This window comes from Sceloporus undulatus, chromosome 8 (genome assembly GCF_019175285.1).
Source record: "Sceloporus undulatus isolate JIND9_A2432 ecotype Alabama chromosome 8, SceUnd_v1.1, whole genome shotgun sequence".
Taxonomy (NCBI): Eukaryota; Metazoa; Chordata; class Lepidosauria; order Squamata; family Phrynosomatidae; genus Sceloporus; species Sceloporus undulatus.
The window spans coordinates 9,620,185-9,645,455 of NC_056529.1; the positions used below are offsets into that span (position 1 = coordinate 9,620,185).

Below are 25,271 nucleotides of genomic sequence, written 5' to 3' on the forward strand. Positions count from 1 at the left end.
AATCTGGAAAGGTGTTGAAAATTGTTGCAGCTGGATGAGTCAAAGGGTGTGAGTTCTATCTGTTTCCTACCAAAACTGGCTCATTGTTTCCATGTTACCATAGAGGTATATTGCTGTTGTTGTTGTGTGCCTTCAAGTCATTTCCGACTTATAGCTATGCTCCACTGTGGCGGATACCAAACTCCGTGGATGCTGAAGCCCGCATTGTCCACAATGGTGGCATGTGCGTACAGCCCAGCCCGTTGTCCTGTGGCAGCACATATCCACAGCTTCGCTGCCATTGGAGACGACTTAATGGCAGCATGGCTGCATGCACAAGCCACCACTGGGGACAATGGGGGCTGTCCCTAATGGTGGCGCATGTGCTGCCATTGTTACCAATGGCAGAGAAGCTGTGTGCATGTGCTGCCACAGGACAAAAGGGGCTGTCCCTAATAGCAGCATGACCATGCACACATGCTACACAAAACACTCTGTACCAAGTTGTTGAACTAGGAGAGACTTAGGGATCTGGGGGTGATTAGCCTGGAGAAGAGGTTAAAAGATGATATGATAGCCCTGTTTAAATCTTTGAAGGGGTATCATATTGAGGATGGAGCAAGTTTGTTTTCTGCAGCTCCAGAGAATAGGGCAGGGAGGATTCAAAGCACAGGAAAAGTGATTCCACCTCAAGCTTCAAAGTAACATAAAACCTGGACAGTTCTGCCAACAGATAATTCACAGATCTGGGGATTCAAATAAGTACATTAAAGCTGGACTTGCCAGAAAATCATGCAGTATGTCCTTACCTTTTGAAGGGAATGTTGTTTGCAGCCAACCAGATATAACTTCCACCACGACAATCCATTCCTGATCTTCCACTTTTCTGTTTCGTTCTGTTCTTCAACTGGCACTCAACATTTTGTGGCTATTTAGTATGCACCGGATTCACTGGGCTGTAGTTTATTTATTACATTTTACTTTCTGCAAACCTCAAGAGTCCCCAAGTGTGATGGACCTCCCTCTTGTTTCCAAGGAGCACTGCTGTGACTCCATTACCTTTGACACAAAGCAGCAGAGACTGGCGTTAGAAGGAGCAGTGCTTCAGGAACTCTTTTGTACCTCCTGACTCTCAAAGGAAAGACAACTGCAGAGTAATTTTATTACTTTTTGTTTTGAGCTTTTAACAGAAAGATGATTAACACATTTTAAATTCCATGGTTAATCGCAAGGAAGAAAAAAAATCACAAGTGAAATCTCTGAAATTTACAATAAAAAGTATTTTGCTGATACAGCACACTCCAATGTATAGCATCCCTGCTCAGTTAACACAACAACTTCCTTTCATCCAAACGGAAATTATTTCAATTCTCATTCAACTTTTGGTTAGGAAACACAAGTTAAAGAGACCAAAGACTTTTCAGGCACCCTGGACCATTCTGTGCACCTGACCAATCCATCATTACTATGCCTGACCTTAACTTTTCTCTCTCTTTTTAAATACACAATGAAAAGTTACAGTATGCCTAAGTGACAATATGCTGGAGAGGAATTTGGTTACACTATTAAAAGCAATCAGCACTCTGCAAAACACCTGCTAATGATTATACTGGCTGTAATCCAGTGCACAGTTAATATGCTCAAATCCCACTGGTTGCAATGAGATGGCGACATGTAAAACAGTGCAGCATAGCACATAGCACAGCCATTGAAAACAAGCAGTGAATGTACTAAAAGAAAAGAATAAAGAGAGATGGTGTGGAAATCAAAGAATTCATGTCCAAAACGCATGTTTTGGGACAACAGACAACAGAGTGGCACAGAAGCCAAATCTCCGCACCTGATAATCTGGCTCCATGCTGCTACCATCACATCACACAGGAAAGGCAAATTCCAATACTAGAAAGGAGCCAAAGCTCAGTGGCAGAGCATGTGCTTCACATGTTAATGATCCTGAGTTCAATTCCTCATTATCATTTCCTATAAGAAAGGTGGAGACCTCATTCAGCCTAAGGGTTGGATTCAGATTCACCTCAGGTATCAGCGGACAGCACTCCAGTGTATGAATCTGTAAGACCTGAGAAGAGAACTGGAGCATAGGAAGTCTTGGAGATGTTTCATCTACAGTATCGCCATGGGCCAAGATCAATCCACGGGTGGAGAACAACAACAACGGAGCCAATAGCAAAAGGGTGGGACTGAAAATCCCAGCACGTTTTGGTTCTTAGTGTCCAAAACACAGCCTAACAGGAACAAGTTCAACCTTTCAAGGAGGGTGGTGGCAGCTGTACCAATGCTGGGGGATTACCAAATGGCAATATCATTGAGTAGAAGGTGTGGCTATGTGGGGAATTCAAGGGAACCATTTTCAACCTCAAGGCCTGAGGTACCCCAATCCATCCGAAAAATGGCAGGCAGCAGAGCTTTAGTTAGAAAGAACAGATTAAACCAGTTTCAGATTGTGGTTTGTTTACCAATTTGAGTTTAAACAAACCAGTCTTCTAAGTTCAGATGTCACTGGGAAGAGTGGTTTGTTTAAAATCAAAAGTAGCTATTTGTATTCTGCTCATCCAGTATGGAGAGGAGAGAAAGGACAGGAGGATCCTGCCAGTCCAAAGTTCATGCCAGCTTGTTTGTTGTTAACTGCCTTCCGTTGATCTCGACCCATGGCCACCCTGCTGATGGAGACATCTCCAAGACTCCCTTGTCCTCCACTGCTCTGTCCAGCTCCTGCCAACTCATCCTCATCATCTTTTTAATAGAGTCCATCCATCTAGCATGCAGCCTCCCTCTCTTTCTACTTCCACCACCTTTCCTAGCATTATTGTTTCTTACAATGATTCATGTCTTCTCATGATATGTCCAAAGTACGCCAGCCAAGTTTTGTCATTTTGGTCCCAGAGAGATTTCTGGCTTGATCTGTTCTAGGACCCATTTGTTTTTCTTTTTGGCTGTCCATGGAATCCTTTTGTTTAGTTGTTCACATAGCAAGAAAACATTGCTTCCCAAACAACTATCTTTCAGGCACCACTTCTGATTTTTTTTCCCCATAGAAGAACTTTCTGAGAAACCCAGTCCTTCAGTACCTAGTATGAACATGACAGACTATCAACCTAACAACTTTCTTTTTTAATAAAAAGCACTGGCCAATTCCTCATGGGGCTACTAAGATTTCTGTGTATGCATACACTTCACTGCTTCCACTGCTAACCTCTTGTGCATGTAGAGAATAGGGATGAAACAACACTTCAACAATGCTCTTGTAAAACTGTTACAATATTGGCTCATTTAAAATCTCTATAATGAACAAATTGGGTGTGAGAGTAACCATATTTTCTGTGTATGTAACACAAGAGCCTTTGGTTCTGGCCTCTCTATGGTCACCATTATGAAAGGAGAAAGCTAATGAATGAAAGTAGCTTTTTTAAAAGGGGGGGGGAGAGGAGAGAAAGTGATGCTTTACAGACTCAGTTTCCTGTTAAATAATTTACCCTAGGGCAGTGTAAACATAGCTTTAATTTAAACAAATATTCTAAATTGACAATAATTGGATATCTCCAGTTGAGCAGTCACAGTCATAATTACTGGTGTCTGGTGCTTGCTTTGCCTGCCAGCTGAATCTCCTCAAGTTTATGGGCAGGAAGTTGAAAGCTGACTTTTGATCTCTTAAAGTAGAGAGAAAGTGATCTCAGAAACAGAAGAAACAAGGGGATTTAGGAGAAACATATCCTCACATGGGATTGTGCATTCACACTTCCACAGATCAGAGACAGACAAGCAATTGTTTTGGGGAATGTCATTTCAGCTTCCTAGAATGGTAGATAGATGAAACGCTACAGGTTTTTTGCTACTTCCCACAGATGTAATAGCTATGAGAAGTCACATGTGTCCCCTTGGATGTTTCCTGCCTAGTAACCATTCAAAGATTGTAAAGTGAATGTGCCAGAGAGGTTAACTGGCATAGATAATTATATCTGGAAGAATAATAACAGATACAGACAAAAGAAGTGAAATTCTACTATCTCTGGTTTTCTCTAGGCTAGGGATGAGAAACATGGGGCCCTCCAGCTGTTGCTGGATTCCAACTCCCATCAGCCTAGCCACTGTGACCAATGCTAAACAATGATGAGAATTGTAGCCTAATAATGTCTAAGAGGGCCACAGGTTTCCTGGTTTGGTCTTGCTTAACTGAAGAAAACTTTCCCTGGTAGCCTTTCTCCCTATCCTTATGCAGATATTTCTGCCAATCACTTAAATTGCCCAAAAGTAGGCTCTAGTTTATGGCACAAGAGATGATGCCATAAACATGCACAAACAATTATAGGACCCTTGGTTGTGGTTTTTTTATGGCAGCATCTTACTAGCAAGAGACCTGTGTGAAATATTATTAAAGGGAGATTATAAAATGGCAAGAAATTCCTTTGAAAACCACCAAAATACCACCAAATGATTTTTAAAAGGAAGAAAAATATGATTTAAACTCTTCCTCATCAACTACAGACACCAAATATCTCCTATTTAATTTGTCATCTACGTTCTGCTCCGCTGGAGATCAATGTAGCATGATAACAGAGACAACACAGAGAGGTGAGTGTTTGTTATGGACGGTGTGCACCACAATATAATGTAAAAAGTTCACAAGGCCCGCTACAAAACCCAGCACAATTTCACTAGCAAACCAGTAAAGATTCGTCATCACTGGGGCTGACTTCCTGGATAGGGGATTCTAGTATTGGCACTTCTGTGGAATGGCAACAAGCTGGGTGAATGCCCAAAGGTTCATCATGATATGCATGTGGGCAGCAACAATGTTGGCCATCCACCTGAATGGGGACATTCATTGGGCTGTCAGAGTACATGGACTCCCATGTTTTAAAGGGCAGTTGGCATGGCTCTTCACTCAGGAAACGACTCCTGCTGGAACTTCTCCTCTCTGCAACAGTCCGGCTGGATGCTGACCCAACATGCTGGTGCATTTCTGTAACCCTTTCCAACAAAGGGTCTCTAAATGTTTTTCCTGAATCAACATTGCTGGTTTGTCTAATTTCCTCACTGGCGGTGTCTTCAGTGCCCAAAGGCTTGTCACTGTACCCATCCTCTGGCTCTGACAAAGCAGCTGTGCAAAGGTCTGACAAAACATCCGAAGGGGATGGGTCTGTAGTTTCGAGCTGTGAAGGCAAATTGCTGTTTTCTGATTCTGGGAGCCCCCTACTTGGGCTGTAGGTCTCTGTTTCAACATTAGGTCCTTCAGGAGAAGGTGGGAGACTCTGGGCAGTTGTCCCATCTGTATGACTGGTGATTCCATCTCCCAGTACTGTCTGGGAAGTGTGAGTGGGGTTTAACAGTGGGATCTGACCTCTCACCCGTGGCCTGTGGAAGAATCTGTTCCACAATCTGCCCAAATGTCGGCGGGAGGAGCTACGCCTTGAGGAGTGCCGTCTCATCTGTCTCCTCATTGCTGTTCGGATGTTCTGCAGCACAGAAGCCTGAAAAGATCAATACAATAGCTTTTTATATCCTTAGATTACAGCAGACCAGCCACTGTTTCACCCTTAATTTCAACTATCTCTGTAAAAAGCTAATGTGAGAAAAACCTCCCCAAAAATATTAAAATATGTCTCTCAATAGTTATGTAATTACAGATATTGCACCAGCTGTAAACAGATAATGCTGTAGAGATAAATAATAATAATAATAATATTTTATTTATATCTCCTGCTTCTCCCTTCGGATCGAAGCGGGATTACAGCAATAAAAACTGCATTTGGAGGCAAAAATGTAAGATAAAATCCAATCATTGACAAAAACTACATTTACGTATAGAAGCAGCCTCATGAGTTTCTGGGAGAGAGAAAAAAGACACTTTCAGTTGCCCTTATAATATCTGTCAAAATTAACTCACATTCTCCTAGCATGCCTTTTCCCTTAAATCTCAATATTCCTGAAAAGAACCCAGCTACCTTTCTCTGCCCAATATTTCAGTACTTCATGGGTCATGTATTTAAGAAAGCTTTCTAAGTTTAAAGGGAGACTTGGCTGGGGGAAGAAGCCAGTAGCTTTCCTATACAGCTGCAGTCTCAGTCTCTGGAGCTTGGTCAACAGGACTGGAAAACAGGCTGGGTGTTTAGTGGGGGATTTTGAGGGGAAAGTTTCCCATGCTCTGTGCATTAGTGTAGAGACATCTAAGCCCATGGGACATCCCTCTAGCTGTCTATGTAAAGTTTTTTTTCCTCCCACTAAAATTCAAAAAGGATATTGAGAAGCTCAAGTGTGTCCAGAGAAGGGTGACCAAAATGGTGAAGAGTCTGGAAAACATGCCATATGAGGAGACTCTATGAGGAGATACAGGGAGCTGGGGATGTTTAGTCTGGAGAAGAGAAGGTTAAGGGGTGATATGATAGCCCTGTTTAAGTATTTGAGGGGGGTGACATATTGAGGATGGAGCAAGTTTGCTTTCTACAGCTCCAGAAAATAAGACATGAAGCAACAGATGCAAGCTACAGGAAAAGAGATTACACTGAAGCATTAGGAGGAACTTCCTGACAGTAAGAGCTGTTCAACAGTGGAACATGCTCCCTCAGATTGTGGTGGAAGCTCAGTCTTTGGAGGTTTTTAAACAAAGGCCTGATGGTTATCTTTCAGGGGTACTTTGATTGGGTGTTCTTGCATGGCAAGGGGTTGGACTGGATGGCCTTTGGAGTCTCTTCCAACTCTATGATTCTAGGATTCAATGAAATACAAATAAATGTCTTGTTTTCAAAGCACATCTTTGCCAAATGCATCTTACAAATTTGAAAAGATAAACAAATAGAGTTAGTAATATTACAATATTTAAATGCACTAAAAATGAGCAAATGGAATAATATGCAAACAAACTTCTCACTTTAAAAGCCACTTTAAATATATAGTTTGACACTGAGTGACTGTCTTTTAAAAAATGTAAGTAGTGGAAGCCATGGACACTGGAGGGTCCAATCAGGATTGGGACTATAGCATATATAAAGGAGAGTTTAAGAAGGTTAAGACAAATGCCTGAGCATCAATTAAAATCTCACCTGTGCCACAAGTCTGGTATTCAGAATGGTAGAAGCTGTTGTCAGCTTTCTTATTTAAAGAATCACTCAGTTTCAACAAGTATAAATAAAACATCAATCTTTCTCTCTAAAACTGCATTCTTTAGTGCAGATTTCCATACAATGCAGAGGCAGTAGTGCACTTGGTGGAAATGGTTTTGTGTTAGCAGCATCCTTTATGTTTCCATCCTAAGGAACTGCATTGTATGGAAAGCCATTTTCAGATTCAAATCCAATTGTATTGCAATGGAATGGTATATGACTATAAACAAAGTCATTTACTTGTGAGGGATTGTAAACAGGGAAATCTTCTACCGGTGGGATAAGCCCCTGTGCGATCAGTTGCCCATAGGAAGGAGGAGCTTCACGCCTTACAAACTCTGCCTCAAGACGGGTCATCTGGGTTTCAAATGCCCTGGAATCAGAGTGAGAAGGGGGATAGCGAGGAGAGAAAACCAATGAGATCTAAACAGAATGGACAGAGCATCAGATCCTCTTTGCTTTGCATTTGTCAGTGCCCAGAGGAGCAATGACAAATGCCACTACTCACAGATTACTAACAGCACAACCAGAAGCTTTACTTTGACCTAGGTACAGAGATTCTGACTGAATGAGTTTTCAGGGGAAGGGACTGGAGGCATGCAAGAGTGTCATTGTCACCTTCTTCTGGTACCTTCAACACACATGCTCATGCAAAATTGTCTTCCTAAGTTTGTTACTACAGCAATTGCACTACTTCTAGGTGCCAAACCCTGCTGGTTCAAACAGCAGAAATGAGTAGCGTTACCGTGGATGGCACAATCAAGAGTGGCTCCCATATTGCTTATGGACACTTTTCTCTCCACCTTCCAATTAGCATTAAACCATAGAGATAACTAATCTGATCATTTTTATTATTTTTTTACAGAGTAAAGGTGGGAGGGAAACCCAATAATTTGTTTCTAAGGCCCAGAGCTGCAAAAGGTTAGTGGAATAAAGTCAGGCTCATGCTCGCTTGGGGATTTTGTGATTTCTAGTCTATAATGGTAACATTTCCAAACTCAGTTCTTGACATGGATGCTCACTGAAAGTTTGAGAATTAGAGACTACCTGAATCAAGCCTGAAATATACAAAGGGCACATTCAGACACAGCTTTCCTGGCCTAACAAAGAATAGTTTGTGTGAGCAATCAATTCCCATACTCCCTCTTGATCCTGCTGCAGAGATTTTCTGGCTTCTTAAAAGTGTTATCACCCTTAGCAAGTGACCAAATGGGGAAACTGTTATGTGACCTCTACAGTTTAAACATACATCTATTTCTTGAATTCAGATCTCAACGGGAACAGTGATTTGCTTAAAAGTCAAAGTGGGTGTAACAGATTTTCACAAGGCATAAATGTATAAACTATTTATAGACATTAAGACACAGATTAAAATAGCTATAAAGCCCTTTTTACATATATGTTAGTCAACACAGCAATTAGACTTCACTGAATTCTTACCCTCGCCTAGCATTGTAAGAGATAAAATACATTGAAAGTGAATTCATACCTTTGTAGCCGAGAACTGGTAGGCCAAAGGTAGGTAATTGAACAGGAGCTAGGGGGCAATTTTTTCCACCCCAAACACCCTACAATTCACATCCCTTAACAGTTTCTGTTTCTTTTGTTTAGTTATTGGTGTGATTTTTGATACCAGTGACTCATGCCACTCTACACAATGTACAAATCTCTTGGGAAGGCTGTGTGTACATCTAGCCCAAATTCAAGACTGGTGTCTCTGATCCTTTTACAAGCTCAAATAAGGAAAAATGGGTCGAGAGGAGCATTTAAATTCAAGGCACACTATGTTCGGAATCTTGTTGCTTAGTCCCAACTGAATCAACTCTTGCATGGTAAGTTAACATATAGGTATAGCCCACTGATTCTGCAGGTCTGGTTTAGTGAGGACTAACAATAAGATTTAAGCCTATGGTTCATAAACCAGGTCAGATTTATGAACCATAGGACTGGCAAAAGTGAAGTATGGCATTTTTTAAAAAGGTCATAGCAAAAGACATTTGTAATCTTTATTTACACTTCAAAAACTCCTATTTTACCCTTGCCAACTCCCCTCCCAAAAAAAACCACCCAACACTACTAGCAGTAAAGAAAGAAAAAATGATTTCTGTTCACCTGTATTCCCTGGTTCTCAATGAGTACAGCTTAAAAGCACATCCCAATGCTATCACTAAGAGCAACCCACAGACCAGACTCCCAATAAGAGCTGCTGTGATGACCTTCCTAGGTACAATCACCAGGCAGTTGTGCTCATCACTTCCATCCTGGCAATCCTCTTGTCCATCACAACGCCATGTCTCAAAAATGCACAGGTTGGTGCCACAATGGAAGTTGCCAGGTTGACATGTGAAGCAATTCTTCTCATCTGAGCCATCAGGGCAGTTCTTTTGATTATTACAACGATCAAGTAATGAATAACATAGTCCACTATTTCCTTCACAGGGATATTCATTCTTCTGGCAGGCAGGACAATTTTCTTCATCTTTGCCATTGGGGCAGTGCCACCAGCCATCGCAGTGCTGCTTATCAGTATAGCATTCCTCATCGTTGCCACATGGATGCTCCCAAGGAAGACAATAACCCTTCACCTGATAAGTTGCATTGAAGCCATGGCCTGTGCTCTTTGACCGGGCATGATATGCTATTGTCAGCTGGCCCTTAGAGGATTCTAGGCTTACTGAGTGCCTGTTATTATGATATGAAAGAGTCTGCATAAGTTTATCACCTTTCTCACCTAAACCATCATACACCTTGATGTAATCATTGTACCCAAGCTGCAAGTCAAGCTGAAGGAGAACATGGCGGTTATCTTGAGTGTCCACATACCAAGTACAGTGCAGATCTGCTCGGCTATGATCTGAGCGAAACAAATCAGGGGAAGCAAAAGACCCATAGAAATTTCCAAGCTGTTTGCCACAGGAAAGATCAGGGCAGTTTTCTTCATCAGAGCCATTGCTGCAGTCTTTAACTGTATTACATTTCAGTTCATTCAACAAACATTTGGTGGAATGAGCTACACTGCATTGGAATGTTCCAGAAGGACAGATGCTGGACAGAGGTTCTGTTGGGGGCACAGTGCAGTTCTTCTCATCTGAATTGTCACCACATTCATCCATGGAATTGCACTTCCAAGTGCTAGGGATACATTTGCCATTCAGACAATGATATTCATCAGACTGGCAATTAGGCTGGCCAATTTTTCCTGTGAAGGGACAGATAAACATTAGAAACCTTTGCAAGCACTTAATGTGTTTTGTATGGCTTCTCAAATACCAATTCAACAAAAAACAGAGTTAAATTTGGATGTGGAAGCTATTCTCAACTTGTTGTTGTTGTGCCTTCAAGTTAACTCAGGGCCAAAACAGACTGCAAAAATAGTCCATCTTGAAACCACTTTAACTACCTTGGCTCAGTGCTAGGAAATTTTGAGAACTGTAGTTTGTTGTGGTACTGAAGCTCTCTAACAGAGAAGGCTCAATGTCTCACAAAATGACAATCCCCAGAATTCCCTAGTAGTTAAAGTGGTCTCACACTCAATTATTTCTGCAGTCTATTTTGGCCCTTAGATTTATGGGAATCCTATCACGGGGTTTTCTTGACAAGATTTATTCCAGATACACTACCTTCCTTCTAAGCCTGAGAGGGTGTCTTGTCCAAGGCCACCTAGAAAGATTCCATGCCTAAATGAGGATTCAAATCTTATCTCTAGAATTCTACTGTTCCTCTGAAATGCTATGCCTACACGGAATTTCCTCATGCCACAAACTTCTTCTTCCAAGTTGCCCCAAGTAATCTCCTCCCCATAACCTGACCTGACCTGGCCTCTCCTTTCCAAATATAAGAGACTACTCTGTTTTATTGTAACAATTGGCTTAATCATTTGGGAGGGGTAAATTGGCAAGAGGAAATGGATGAAGATTGCTCTATTTAGTTGCTCAAAAATATAATTCTGCTGGAAGCATCAACTGTTGCATTATTTGCACTGTGAAAAATTAATACAAGTACTTCTAGCGCTATTCCCAGTCTTCCCTCAATGCTCCTTACCAATAAACTTCTGTTCCAACATGGCCAGTACACCCAGTAGCAGAAGCAACCTGACTCCTTATTCAAACTCCACACATACCCATCCAGATTCTGAAAAGAAAATCTAAATATCACTAGCTCATTCAGAAGACTGTTTTTTTCCTCATCTGTAACAAACAGAGAGCCCCAGCCATCTGGAAGAAGGTAATGTTTCTGTGATGAAGAGTAAGAGGTTTTGCATTAGGTTCCTCATGCTTTAACTTGTTTAAAACCAAAAATGCTGGAGAGAAGTTAACAGTATGCAAACAAAGTATTCATTAAGACTGCAAAGTGTGTGTGGGAGAAACAAAACCATCTGTAGTGAAGGCAATTGGAGTGGGGGGGAAAGTGTTTCAAAGGCCTGAAACACAAAGGCCAAAAGCACCAGCTTCAGGCTGATCTGGGGGCATGGCATATAGATGATGCACACCCCAGGATCGGGCTGAAGCTGCACTGCAGCCACCAGCAAAAGGAGTGCAAAAGAAGTGGTCCTTGCTGGTGGCCTGTCTGGGACTGTGGCGGCAGCTGGACTCGGGACTGCGGCATCTTATCACTGCATTCCCACACTGAATGAAGGGTGATCAGATCAGCCAGAGACCAGTCCAAGTTGCCAGTCTGCTTGACCCCATAGAAGAATAAGGGAACAGGGTAAATTATGTTAAGGATAAATAGGAATGACAACAATCTTAAAAGCCCAACAGACAGAAACATTCAAATCAAAGCCCTCAAATATAAAAGGCTAGCCATTCTGATCTTCTCCTGCAGAAGTCAAACCAGCATTCATTTTCTCTTTCCTTCTCCTAAATAAAGGTGTGAATAAAAGTGCTTTTTGACATATGAAAAATAAAATAAATCAGAAGGGTAGCCAAACAACAATATGCAATCAACACAATAATTCAAGCTATAGACAGCTTTTACCTCGAATATAAGAAAGGCGAAATCCCTGAGCCTGCCCCGAACTTGATGAATCTGAGTGAAAAAATATCCAGATGTGATCCCTGGCAGAGATGAAAGAAGGTGGTATGAAGGAGCCACAGACTCTGTATTCCTCCCGCTTAGAAGATGGGCCAATCATCAGCCAGTCTACTGAACATTTGGGAGAGTCCTCTAAATCAAAGTTCTTAAAACTGCCAAGAAAAAAAAAGGGGAGGGGATGAAAAGTGTTAGACTTACTTTCAGAGAAACACATCTAAGAAATGCAGCATGGTGAATGGAAAAATATACTTAATTCAGTTCTCTGAGACCTTCCATGAAGAATTCACATCACTAAGATTTAAGAATGACTTTAAGAACAGACTATGAGATGGCACCACTGCAGAAAGGGCACAGTGGTAGTCACTCTTTCACTGAATAATTGACAAAGCATTTCAACATTATTCTGTGGAGTATATGGCTCTGATATATAGAGTGGTTGAACTGTTTTAGCTTCTAATTTAAACTTTAAATGAGCTATCCAAAGTGTGGGACCTAGTGTGAAAATAGAATGGGGATAGATAGTTCTTCAAAAGTCAAATAAAATGCAGAGTAGATTTTCCATCCAACTGGCATCATAGCTGTTATAATCATTGTAGCCAATTATATTTGTCTTGCTTTCAAAAACTCAAGATGCAGGTGAACGGGGGACACAACATTGAATGTGCAGGTGATTTCCAGTGGGCTTCTTTTGTTTGTTTTTGCTTTTACTACTAGTGCTATAATGTCAGACTTCCATTCCTGGGAAGAGAAAACAAACATTTCATAATGCGTCTTCTTTTAAAGTTCACCTCTATCATGTTGGAGGAGCTACCTGGAGTCTAACAAAAATTGCACAGCTGCTACTATTGGAAGGAGGCCAAATTTAATATATTCTCTCTTGTTCCAGACTAAACAGGTCTAAAAACAAATATATATATAGGGTGACCTTAGCCACCATTAAAGTGACCTCAACAAAAATTCCTTTAATTAATCCATCTTTAAAATGGGGACAAAATGTTCTAGCCATAAATTAATGTTTAAGAATCAGCAGATGCTGGAAATCTAACTTCTCTCCACTGCTAGCAAATACACCAGAGGTCCAGGGGAAATAATTATGGATATCATCAATACAGTAACTGTATCAGTCAATTAAAACAAGAGAATTGCTGCTGTTTTGTTACTTTCTCTCAGTGAGGGCAGACTGTGAACACAGCGGAAGCCTTAATTGGCTCATTAAAAAGGTTTGGCTTAACTATTTAGAACAAAAGTGTGAGAAGTCAGGAAGTCCTGGTTGAATTCCCAGCTCAGTTACTGGCACAAGGTGTGTAACCTTATGCTAGGCACAATGGGCCTGAATTACAAGGCTCAGTGCCTTCTGAAGATCACAGAAACAGGTATCAAAGACAAGTCAAATAACCTCTCTCTGTGAGAGGTTCCTTTCTATCTAACCTTCCTAAGAGTATAAAATACATCTTCCCAAGTTGTTACCTGACTTCTCAACCAAGCTACTGGACAGGTATATGTGAAGAGGCTGACCAGGGGACTGGGAGCCAACAGAGTGGGTACCTGGTACTCCATAGACATTTAAAACTTTTCTCCCAAGGATACTCAAGTCTTATTCCATGGTTGATTCAGTACTTTATAGCTGCTAATTGTCAGAATGTTTTAGCCCCAGCTGTAGCAAATCAAAACCCATGTACATTAGTTTACAAAGGGAGTCCCAGAACTGCCAAGTCAAAGGAGAGGAGTAAAGAATCTGTGAAATACTTCAAGGTATGTTACACCATGGTTTGGATGTTGTGAACATGTCTCCTCACCTCTTCTATAAGCTCCTATCCCTACCCACCCCACCAGTTTCAAGACATGTTAAATGAGGTAGACTATGGCTGCGCAAATCATATCTTACCATCAAACAAAATTGGAAACTATGGCTTGCATGAGACTTCCAATTCTAAAGTATTTATTTAGTAACTAATTTATTATCAAAAGGTTTATTTAACACTTCTTAGCCCCCCCAAGCAAACTATGGGAAGAAAAGAGGAGTAAAGGGAAGAAGGGAACATGCAGGCTTGAAGACAGTTCATGACAGCCAATCCATATTTACAGATGAAGCAGTCTTCTGTTTCTATGGTTGTCTTTGGTCAAAAAACAAACCGCAGAAATATTTGAGTGTGAGACGGCTTTAACTGCCTTGCCTCAATGCTAGGGAATTCTGGGAATTAGTTTTATGAGACATTTAGCTTTCTCTGTCAGAGAACTTTAGTGTCACAATAAACTACAATTCCCAGGATTCCCTAGCACTGAAACAGGGCAGTTAAAGCCGTCACAAACTAGATTATTTCTGCAGTGTGTTTTGGACCTTTGACTCTGTTGCTCCCTTTCAGCACACTCTACATAATAGAGGTTTTGTGAAGCTAAAAACAACCTTTTAATTTCCATGAGGGAGGTGCAGAATAGTTTTATGACACAAGCTTCAGCTGGCCTACCACATTTGAGCTGGCATGATGTTTCAGCAAACTAATACATTTTTGTCCAGTCATCCATCCTACCTAATAGTTATCACATCTCCGCGATCACCTTGAATGTACCAGCTGCAGTTGGTGGCTGGAGGATAGTTTAGTGGCCAAGAAGGGCTGTATATGACCCCACGGTGTTCAGTATGCTGTTCTAGTTTTCCACTGCAAGCAGCTGTCAAAAGCAAAAAAAACTGCTCAATGTTAAAAGTTAAATGCACACTTAGTCACAACAGCTCTTGCTACTCTTAAAAAAATTATTGTCAGTGTTATCTTTCATTACCTTTTTCTGCCTCTTCTGCTTTACTAAACTATCTGGTTTTCTGGATTAAATGCAGCTCAACAGACATCTTCTAGGACAAGATCAATAGCTCTAAATGAGCCTGCCAAAAGAACATGAGAAATACTCTGCAGTACTCTGCCCCAAGGAAAAAGTGATGTGAAAAACCCTTGGATATGCTAGCAACCATAGGAAAACCAAAACCATAAAGAAGGAACTAACACAATGTTTTCAAAAGCTGTGGTCCAGAAAAGTGGTTGCTTTGTCCTCCTTTTCCTAAAGAGACACACTTTTAAAAATCATATCACTATTTATAAATAATCTAAAAAAACTGTTTTTATAGGCAGCAACAGATTTGTTGCCTTAACTTTTTTTCTTGTTGGTTTTCAACTGTCTTCATTCAGGGCATATGAAGACAACAGGGTTCAAATAATGTGAGGGGTAAGAAGCTATAATAGATTTACCTTAGGGTGACAGATTCACCTTAGGGTTCCCATCAGTCAGAAATGACTTGAAGGCACACACCAACAGTAACAACAACAACAGGTTGGGGGAGACTGGTTGACTGGAAATGACTGGTCAACTATCAGCAAGAAAATAAAACTAAAGGACGACTGGGAAAAAGAGTTCTATCTTACCTAATGAAGGGACAGCACTTTCAATTTTCCCAGACAAGAAGAGATTCACTGTTTTGAAAACAAAAAACAAAAAGTGAATTATTTTTATACATTATAGTGGAGGCATCAACAGTAGGTTTGTTGCAGTAAACAAGTGTTAGCACTTGGAATATACATGGAAATATATGTGGAAAAAGTTTGTTTCTCCAGCAGGCTCCAAATTTATGTTGTAACTCAGTTATACTCTTCATTTTCTTCATATGTTTAAACATATTGAAATACTCTTTAAAAACTCCTTAAAGCAGTCTAAAAACAATCCAAGGACCCAGTTTTGAAGCAGTTAAAACAGCAGTTTCAAACACTGAATGCCACATGGAAAAGCACTGCCAGAAGCTTAAAAGAATGGTAGGGGCAAGATGCTGTTTGAGAGAAAGCCCTGTTACATGTATCCACCAACCTTACTTCATGAAGTGCTGGGACACACAACAGGGCTTCCTATGAAGATCTCAAATTTCTGGCAGGCTCATATGGGAGGAGGTGGTCTTTCAGATAATCTTGACTCTGTTCAGATCTTCCTTATCTTCCTTAACACAGTAACTGTGTTATTCTGCTGCAGCAAACACAACAAATCTTATGGAAATGTTAAGCCTAAAAGTGGGATCCGTATTTACTCATAATGATTAGATGCAACCAGGAGCCCTGGAGGCACAGTGCTTAAATGCTGCTCCTGTAACCACAACGTTATAAGTTCAACCCTAGAAGAGGGCTCCAAGGTCCACTCAGCCTTCCATCCTTTCGTAGGTTGGTAAAATGAGTACCCAGCATGTTGGAGGCAATTGGTTTACACACTGTAAACTGCTTATGGAGAACTAGTTCACTGATAAGCAGTATAGAAATGTACTTGCTATTCCAATGGAACTCACTGAAATTAATAGTACCGTTAACTTGTCTCATTTATTTGAACAGTGGACCTATGAACTCTAACCGACAAGATTTCATGGACTGGAATTAACTTCATGCGGCGTGTACAGTGTTACCCACAGCTGATGGATATATATTACACAAATGGATATAAACTAGAGGAAAGAAAAGATAAATAGAGGGTCAAATGGCATGAAGCACTCTCTAAGAAATGCCCTCCAATTTTTGGCAAGACTTAATAAGCTGAGGTGACAAAGTTTGGTATGATGACTAAAACTGTAAAAGGGATGCACCTCAGTTCAAATGTCACATTCTGATCCTCTAAATCATGCTGTGGAGGATCACATATGTGCCATATGTTCACCTGCTTTCCCCCTTTTGTGTGTAGATAATCTACAATTGGCCCATCACATTTGCAGCTTTGACTTTTGCAGATTTGATTATTTCTGGTTTTGATTAATATGTACTCTCTAGGAATCTCTAGGTACTCCAGCGCAACTCTGCCAGAAGTTGACCACAGAGTTGTGCTGGAGAACCTAGAAGTTCCTAGAGAAATACTTCTCTGGGTATTTCTAGGATCAACCTCTGGCAGATGCTGACCATAGAGTCACACTGGAGGATCTGGCAATTCCTAGCGAAGCGTTCTCTTCGGTAAAGAGAATAGTGTTTTTTTATTTGTGTTTTTTCTACACTGACGAGGGTCCTTCACCCCTAAACCCTGCAAATGTGGAGGGACCACCGTACTTATCTTTCCCAGTTTGTTCTAACTGGTTTGACTGTGACATCCAAATGGTGTTCTAACCAATGGTTAGCAAAAAAATGGGAACTGCCTCTAAACTATGGTTTGCAAATTTGTGATAATCATTTTTAAAAGCAATTGCAGGCTAGCTTGAACATCATCTAAGAGTCCATTGTTTTCAAATGCCTCAAATGTTAAGGTGGGGAAAAGAAAAGGTAAACACCTAGAATAACTGAATTACAGAGCCAGGGGAACTAGCTGTGACAAAGCTCTATTGCCTGCTAACCTAAGATGACTTGCTAGGATCCCCAAGTTTAGGTGGCAGTCAAGATGTCACTCCACAGACAAGTTTCCTCTTATATCATTACTACAGATTAGCAGAGTCTTATTATAATGCCACTACAAAAATCACAATTTTCATTTTTAATACAAGAAGACTTATTTTCCAAAGACAGCAATTCCAAAAGAGTATCAAAAGGGGACTTTTCTTTTTGTAAGCATTAGAATTACAATTAGAATTGTAAGCATCCATCATGGTAACTGTAGTTATGGAAAATCTTGATCCAACACCAGAACAGAGATGTCCACATCCCTCAGTCTAAGGACAGGCAGCCTAAAGAATTCTGCTAATACTTTGTTAAAACATCCCATGTCATGGCCCCTCGCTTAACAGTATTTCGTCATAACCTTGTTTTAAGTATTATTATTATTATTATATTCATTATTTACATAATTACTTTTATATTCATAGATTTTCCAAGACTTTTGATGGCAGGAAGAATAAATTTGGTGATGGGGCAGATGGGGGTGCGATGGGAGAGATCTGTCCTGGGGTTTTGTGGAGGGATGTTTGTTTTTGATCCACAGAATAACAAATATTAGACATTTCCCCATTTAAAACAGGAGAATAAACATCTTCCACTCCTTGCACAAGCCACTGGTTCTATGCTGTAGTTACTAAACTACCAACATATCTTTGGGCTCTTTCCCAAATGTCTTTTACATAAGGAGCATAACCATTCAAATAACAGCTCTTTGTTTCGACTCTCTCTACCCACCACATATCTGTCAGAGCTGCACATGGGAGGCATTTATTCATACTTCAACAGAAAAAGGGAGGCTCAAAATGAGAAGTGTATACCAATTACCCGGGAACAAGTTCCATTGATTTCTTTCATCCAAATGTATCTTTACCTTGAAGGACAGAAGTAAGAAACATTAGGACTGTTGCTACCAGTTACATAAAAGCCTTTTCTGAAAATAAATGTGTCGCTAAGAACTACAACAAAACAAAAACAGCGACACATAATGCTACCTTGATTGCGCCTTCATTTCATTACTTAAAATCTGCTGTGAAAGTGAAATGAGAGAGAATGCTGTTGGGCAAAAGGGAAAATTAGAGGTGTAATACAGCAAGGAAAGCAGCAAAACAACAACAGAATTGTTCATTTTGGCAACACAACACAGTACTGTACTGCTATCAGCCAGATGAGTACTGGCTAAAGGCCATCAGTTCCATCTTGTGTGGATGATGAGTACATCACAGAAAACATGGACTATAACATAAGGATGTAACAATCTAAATCGCATTAAACATTCAGAGCCTCATCTAAGCAAAACTGTAAGTTCCACTTCTACAAGCATAATGACTTCTCTTAACAAGCAGCAAAGGACAAAACTGTACCTTGTCAAATTATTATGTGTGTGGCAAGGTGTACCCATCAATAATCAAAGTTTAGGAGCAAGATTAAGGAAGCCAAGAGAACAGGCAAAGACATGAGTCCTTTTGAGATTTCTGGCATTCTCTTACATGTCAAAACCCTGACCTTCTGGCCAAGCAGACTGCTAGATTTTTCTATCCAAAGACAGAAATTACATCTTCAGGTTGCCTTACATGTATCTATAATGGAACAACAATTGGACACATCTACTCAGACGTCAGCAGCCTAAGTTACACGATGGCTTTTTAAAGCAATCCCTCCCCACGCTAAACTGGACACTACAATTGTCCCTCCACATTTGTGGCTTTAAATATTGTGGATTTAACTGTTTGTGGTTTCGATTAATATGTTCTCTCTTGGAATTTCTAGGTCCTCCAGCACAACTCTGCCAGAAGTTGACCATAGAGTTGTGCTGGGGAACCTATAAGTTCCTACAGAAAACACTTCTCTGGGTATTTGTAGGTCTTCAGCATGATTCTATGGTCAACTTCTGGCAGGTGCTGACCACAGAGTAGCACTGGAGGATCTAGACTCCTAGACAGCTGTTCCTTCAGGTAAAAAGAATAGTATTTTGGTTTTTTTATTTGCAGTTTTTCCACATTCACAGGAGTCTCTGATCCCTAAGCCCAGCAAATGTGGTATTTCGATTCTGATATATGATTGTATTTCCATTTTTCATATATGACTGGGGGGAAAAACACATTGCCATCTTATGTTATTAAGAAATATACTAAAGAGCTTGTATGTAAAAGTTTAATAACACTGATAATAATCTTTTTATTCCTTCCCAGGTGCAGCAATAAATTAAGAACGCTCTTACAACAAACTGCACCGACTTGCTTGTAAAATGGAAGTGAATCTCAAATGTTAGCCTGAAAACATATTCAGGGACAGCAAAAGCCCAAAATCTGCAAAAGAGCAACTGAAACGCATAACACAAACATTTGAAGCTCCACTGGCTTCTTCGTCAGACAAAAGATGTTTTAAAAGGGCATTCAGGAGAAGCAAGGTAAGGAATCACTGGCCTACATTTTGTAATCATATGCTGTCTCTGTTGTTGTTCAGTTGGTCTGCTTTGAGGCTGCTTTCCCTTTTTTAACCAGAGTCTACTAACTTTGCAAAAGCTCCTGCCTCCGACTGCAACCTGGAGGCTGGGAAGACGGAAGCGATCCTTATAAGAACCTCAGTGATAAAATAAACACAAGACTGTGAACGCAACAAAAAAGCCACAGTGCTGCTGAGCATTTCTGTGCACAGCCTAACCTGGGTGAAGAGGGAGGGGGGACCCCTATGCATTCCCTTGAGCAGCCAGAGCTGATGTCATTCCATTCTGCAGCAGTGCCCTCGCATGAAGGAAACACGCGGCGCATCAGGGCTGCGGCCATGCACACCACAGGCTCCCCTTCCTCCTGGGCGCTTCACATAGGGATCATAGCAATAGCAATAGCAAGTATATTTCTAGACTGCTTACCAGTGACCTAGCACTCTCTAAGCAGTTTAAGTCAATTGCCCCAACAAGCTGGCTACCCATTTTGCCGACCTACAAAAGGATTGAAGGCTGAGTGGACACTGGAGCCCTGCCTGGGATCGAACTCACAACTTTGTGGCTGCGAGTGGCTGCAGTACAGGCATTTTAACCGCTTTGCATTCTTGCCCTTTGCATGCGATGGTCACATCAGAGGGTGCATGCAGGTGCTCCATGTGTTTCTCCACATTTAATGTCCTCTGGAGACCATCCATGTGTGGGCAATGGGCATCTCCTCTCATGCGTCTGGTTTGTGTGTCAGTGACTGCCTGCTGCGACATGGTCCTTCCTTTCTGACGGCAAACGGTCCTCGTAGTGGTGCCCTCAGGGCATGCATCTCACCCAAACGTCATGCGGGTTGTTGCTGTCTTGGCTTCTCTTCCATTGTGGGCTGGAACTACTGCCCCTTTTAAGTCCAGATGTTTTGTTCCTAATAGGCAACTGGCAGGACTGGGTCACAGTGTCTGCGGTCAGTGAGGGAGACTGAGGTCCAGAACTCACTGCAGAAATAATCCAGTCTCAGACCGCTTTAACTGCCCTGGCTCACTGCTAGGGAATTCTGGGGACTGTAGTTTTGTGGGACATTTAGCCTTCTCTGCCAGAGAGAACTCTGGTGCCACAATAAACTACAGATCCCAGGACTCCCTTGCACTGAGCCAGGGCAGTTAAAGCGGTCTCAAAGTGGGTTATTTCTGCAGTGTGGTTTTGGACTTCAGTGGCAGAATATATATACCCCTCTGAGGGCTATTTTTGGCCCTTCTTCTTCAGAGCATCCCTTCCTCGGTATTAATCCAAAACCATGGCTATTATGAGGGCGCCAATAATACCTCCCTCCCTCCTATCTTTCCTTCCTTCCTTCCTTTCTTCCTTCCTTCCTTCCTCCCTTCTTTCCTTCCTTCCTTCCTCCCTTCTTTCTGTCCTTCCTTCTTTCTTCCTTTCCTTCATTCCTTCCTTATTTCCTTCCTTCTCTGCTTCCTTCCTTCCTTCTTTCTTTCTTCCCTTCCTTCCTTCTTTCTTCCCCTGCTTCCTTCCTCCTTTCTTCCCTTCCTTCCTTCCTTCCTTCCTTCCTTCCTTCTTCCTTTCCTTCCCTCCTTCCTTCCTTCTTTCCTTCCCTCTTTTCTTTCCTTTCCTTCTTTCCCTCCTTCTTTCCTTCCCTTCTTTCCTTCCTTTCCTTCTCTCCTTCCTTCCTTCTCTCTTTCTTTCCTTCCTTCCCTCCTCTTTCTTTCCTTCCTTCCTTCCTTCCTTCCCTTCTTTCTTCTTTTCCTTCTCTCCTTCCCTCCTTCCTCCCTTCTCTCTCTCTGCCTTTCTCTCAGCCTCCTCCATGGTCTCAGACTCACCCAGGCAAAGGGCAGCCAGCGGCCCCAGCAGCTCCGCCGCCGACGCCTCCATGGCGCCCTTCTTCGCCCGCCTTCCTCCTCCTCACAGCAGCAGCAGCAGCCAGAAGAGCAACGAGCAGAACCCGGCGCCCTCCGGGAAGGAGAGGCCGGCGCTTCCCCGGGGCAAGAGCAGCGCTGCGCCCCATCCTCCCGCCATGGCCTCCGCCGCCCGCCGCCAGGCCCAGCCCCGCGGGAGGGAAGCGGCCAGGCCCGGCTTGGCCTCAGGAAGAGGCCGCCTCCCTCCTCCTCCTCAGGCCCGCCTCGCTTGGGTCCAAAACACACTGCAGAAATAGCCCGCTTTCAGGCCGCTTCAACTGCTCCTGGCTCAATGCTAAGAGATTTTGGGAAGTGTAGTTTTTGTGAGGCATTTTAGCCTCCTCTCCAGCAGCGCCCTTTAAGAGATTTTGGACTTCAGCTCCCAGAATCCCAAGCTATGGGCCAACATGGCTGAGGCTTCTGGGAGATGAAGTCCAAAAGCTCTTCCAGGGGATAGTTTGGGGCCACTGTAACTTTTGTATGTTTTCTGATATGGTTCCCTCAAACTGTGCTCTTTTAAGGGTTTCTTTTTGTGGACTTCAGCTCCCAGAATCCCAGACCGTTAGCCGACATAGCTGAGGCTTCTGGGAGCTGGAGTCCAAAATTAAGGGGTACAGTTTGGGGACCATTTAGAATCAGTGGTCCCCAAACTGTGCCCTTTAAGGGATTTTGGACTTCAGCTCCCAGAATCCCAGGCCATGGGACAACATTGCTGAGGCTTCTGGGAGCTGGAGTCCAAAAGCATGTGGGTTTGTTGGGGGTGATGGGAATTGTAGTCCCAAACTCAGTCGCCTCCCCTTTCCCTGTCGTCCTGGAGCGCCCTCTGGCGGCAGAAGAAAGGGAGACTACTCGTCTCTCTCTTTCTCGCTCACATATATATATATAATTATATATACAGAGTTCTAATTTTATATGTGTGTGTGTTTATGTGTGTGTGTGTGTATTATATATATAGACACATACATAATATTACACAGTTATGTATACATATTTATAATTGTATTTAAATACACACACATATGTATATATAATTATATGTGTGTGTATGTGTATAATTATATATATATATATATACACACATATATACACACATACATAATAATATTACACATATGGTTATATATATACACACACACACACACACACATATAAATGAGATATATCTAATCATCCTCACAAGGCACAGCATGTGAGGGGGGGGGTCTTGGTTGGAGGACACTTCCCATCATCCTCACAAGGCACAGAACATCCAGGGGTCAATGTAAGTCCTGTACTTTAACTCATATATGCATATACACACACACACACACACGAGAGGCAAAATGCAAGCGCTTTGTCCCTCCCAGGAGCACCTAAGAAGAAGCACCAACCATCTCTCCTCTCGCATGCCTATGAACTGAACCATCCGAAAGCAAAGGTGCCACTATCGCTGCAGAATTTTGTAGGTTCTTTGCCATCATCTTCCTTTGCTTCATCCTTTATATCCTTCGTCACATGGCCCTAAGTTTTACTCTTATCCATGGGGTCATAGCAGAATCCATCATTCTGGCCCCAAAACCTGCCCTCGACTTATACGCGAGGTCGACTTATACTCAAGTAGATATTATATATATATCCAGCTCTCTCCAGCCATGAAAGCCTTTGACTTCACGACAGAACAGGTCTTATTGGGACCTAAAGTGGCCCAAGAAGGCCCCCACAATTTTGCTTTAATGTTTGTTTGAATGCCGAAGCGCCATAGCTGTGCTGTGCTTTCCCCCTTTGACTTCAAAGGAGTCCCTGTAACATTTAATCCGGCTAAATATAATCACCATTAACAGCCGTTTGTTCTGGGTACCATTCGGAGTCTATTGATCTTGGGCTCCCTAGCAAAGTAAATTGAGGTCCTCTTTGAAAATGCTTGCACAAACCTATTCTGAGTAACAGAGAATACAAAACAGAAGAGGGCCGATGCTTTGGCGAGGCTTGTTCGCCATAGAGAAAAAGAAAGCACAGATAAAAAGACATGCACATATGCAAACACACACACACAACTTTAAGGAGTACAGTATTAAAATCCCACAGTCTGAGTACCAGTTTCAAGAACTCATAGCATCCCTCACAAAACATGTGAACGTTGCAAAAAAATGTCTCGCTTCAGTTAACAAAGCCTCTGATAGTGAAGCTCCCCTTTGCAAAGTTTTCTTCCTGCCCACTTTCCCCTTTCCTCCTCCTCTTCTGTCTCTCTGGGCATCTTTTAGCAGCATCAGCACTATAAGAAGAGGGAAGGAAGGCTGGAGAAGGGCAGGCTTTCAGTCACAGGTTGCAGCAGTGAGTCTGCAGTAGACAGTAAAGCCTAAGGGGCATAGTTCCAGCTTGTCTTTGATCTGACTGAGCATTAGCTATCCGACCTCTTTGAGTGCCATTGAGAATGTGAGGATAGAAGAGTTTGTTTCTGATGTTTCGCCAAGCATCTTTATATAGAAACTAACTGAATATAATATACTTTTATACTACTATATATACTACTATGATTATCATACTTTATTATAATATATTTTATTATTGTATACATAATTATATTATTATAACATTATAATGTTATTATATAATTATAATAATAATTATTAGAATAATATTATTATTATATTATTATAATATATGATATATGCTATATAATTACAATAATAATAATGTTATTATATTATTATATTAGGATTATATATGTTATTATATTATTATAATATATTATAATAATTATTATATTAGAATAATATTATTATATTATTCTAATACTGTATAATAATATATATAATGTTATTATATTAGAATAACATATAAAATATTATTATATTATCATAACATATATAATATAATATAATGTTATATTATATTATATATAGGTTATTTATTTATTTATTTATTTATTTATTAATAGGTGATGTATTTGTATATAGGTTATTATGTCTTTGCACATGGGTTATTTCAATTGCAAAATAGGATAGGATAGCAAACACACACACACATATATATATATATATATATATATATATATGCCTTGAAAATGCACAACAAAACAAAACAATAAATAATGAAATGAATGAAGTGCATCACAAGGAAAATGCAAGCTGTGTCCCAAGGCACCGCTGGGATTCGAACCCAGGATCTCCTGTTTACTAGACAGGCGCTTTAACCAACTAAGCCACGGCGCCGGCCGCTAGGGTGAGCGGTGGAGCTGGCTTCATCTAAGCCAGAGACAGAGAGAGGGGGAGAGAGCGACACACAGAGGCCCTGCACTGAACTGCAGCAGGGAGCACTCTTGTCTCCAAGGGAAAAGGGTTGCAATGCTCTGGCTTGGGATTTGCACATGGCAGGCTTTTTAAAGGTCTTGCCAATAATGCTCCAAACCACACTGCAGTTTGAGGCTGCTTTAACTGCCCTGGCTCAGTGCTATGGA

At 41.4% G+C, this 25,271-nt stretch overlaps 1 protein-coding gene and 1 non-coding gene across 3 annotated transcripts; both read right to left on the reverse strand.

Moving 5' to 3' along the window:
• Window positions 1-1,082: 1,082 nt before the first annotated feature.
• On the reverse strand, window positions 1,083-22,211 carry LRP3 (LDL receptor related protein 3). Of its 2 annotated transcripts, XM_042437803.1 has the most exons (7): window positions 21,761-22,211; window positions 15,539-15,586; window positions 14,657-14,795; window positions 12,072-12,280; window positions 9,207-10,293; window positions 7,335-7,467; window positions 1,085-5,465 (listed from the first exon to the last, which is right to left on the reverse strand). In XM_042437803.1, exons 1-7 carry the CDS (start codon window positions 21,810-21,812, stop codon window positions 4,650-4,652), a joined length of 2,484 nt encoding a protein of 827 aa, XP_042293737.1. In that variant the 5' UTR covers window positions 21,813-22,211; the 3' UTR covers window positions 1,085-4,649. The 2 variants fall into 2 exon arrangements, with proteins under 2 accessions (XP_042293738.1, XP_042293737.1); XM_042437804.1 differs by lacking the exons at window positions 14,657-14,795; window positions 15,539-15,586; window positions 21,761-22,211 and adding an exon at window positions 11,136-11,225 and having other exon boundaries at window positions 1,083-5,465; window positions 12,072-12,209.
• Window positions 22,212-24,952: 2,741 nt separating this feature from the next.
• Window positions 24,953-25,026, reverse strand: TRNAT-AGU. Its single transcript has one exon. It is a non-coding gene; the product is annotated as a tRNA-Thr (tRNA).
• Between the last annotated feature and the right edge of the window lie 245 nt (window positions 25,027-25,271).

Bases quoted from the DNA above. Each gene is read 5' to 3' on its own strand.
- LRP3 (XM_042437803.1), bottom strand. From the start codon at position 21,812: ATGGAGGCGTCGGCGGCGGAGCTGCTGGGGCCGCTGGCTGCCCTTTGC. The intron at 12,281-14,656 runs GTAGGATGGATG...TTTTCTTGGCAG, and splicing joins GGAGATGTGATAACTATTAG to TTTTAAGAACTTTGATTTAG. The intron at 5,466-7,334 runs GTAAATGACTTT...TGATCTTTTCAG, and splicing joins CTGTTTACAATCCCTCACAA to GCTTCTGTGCTGCAGAACAT.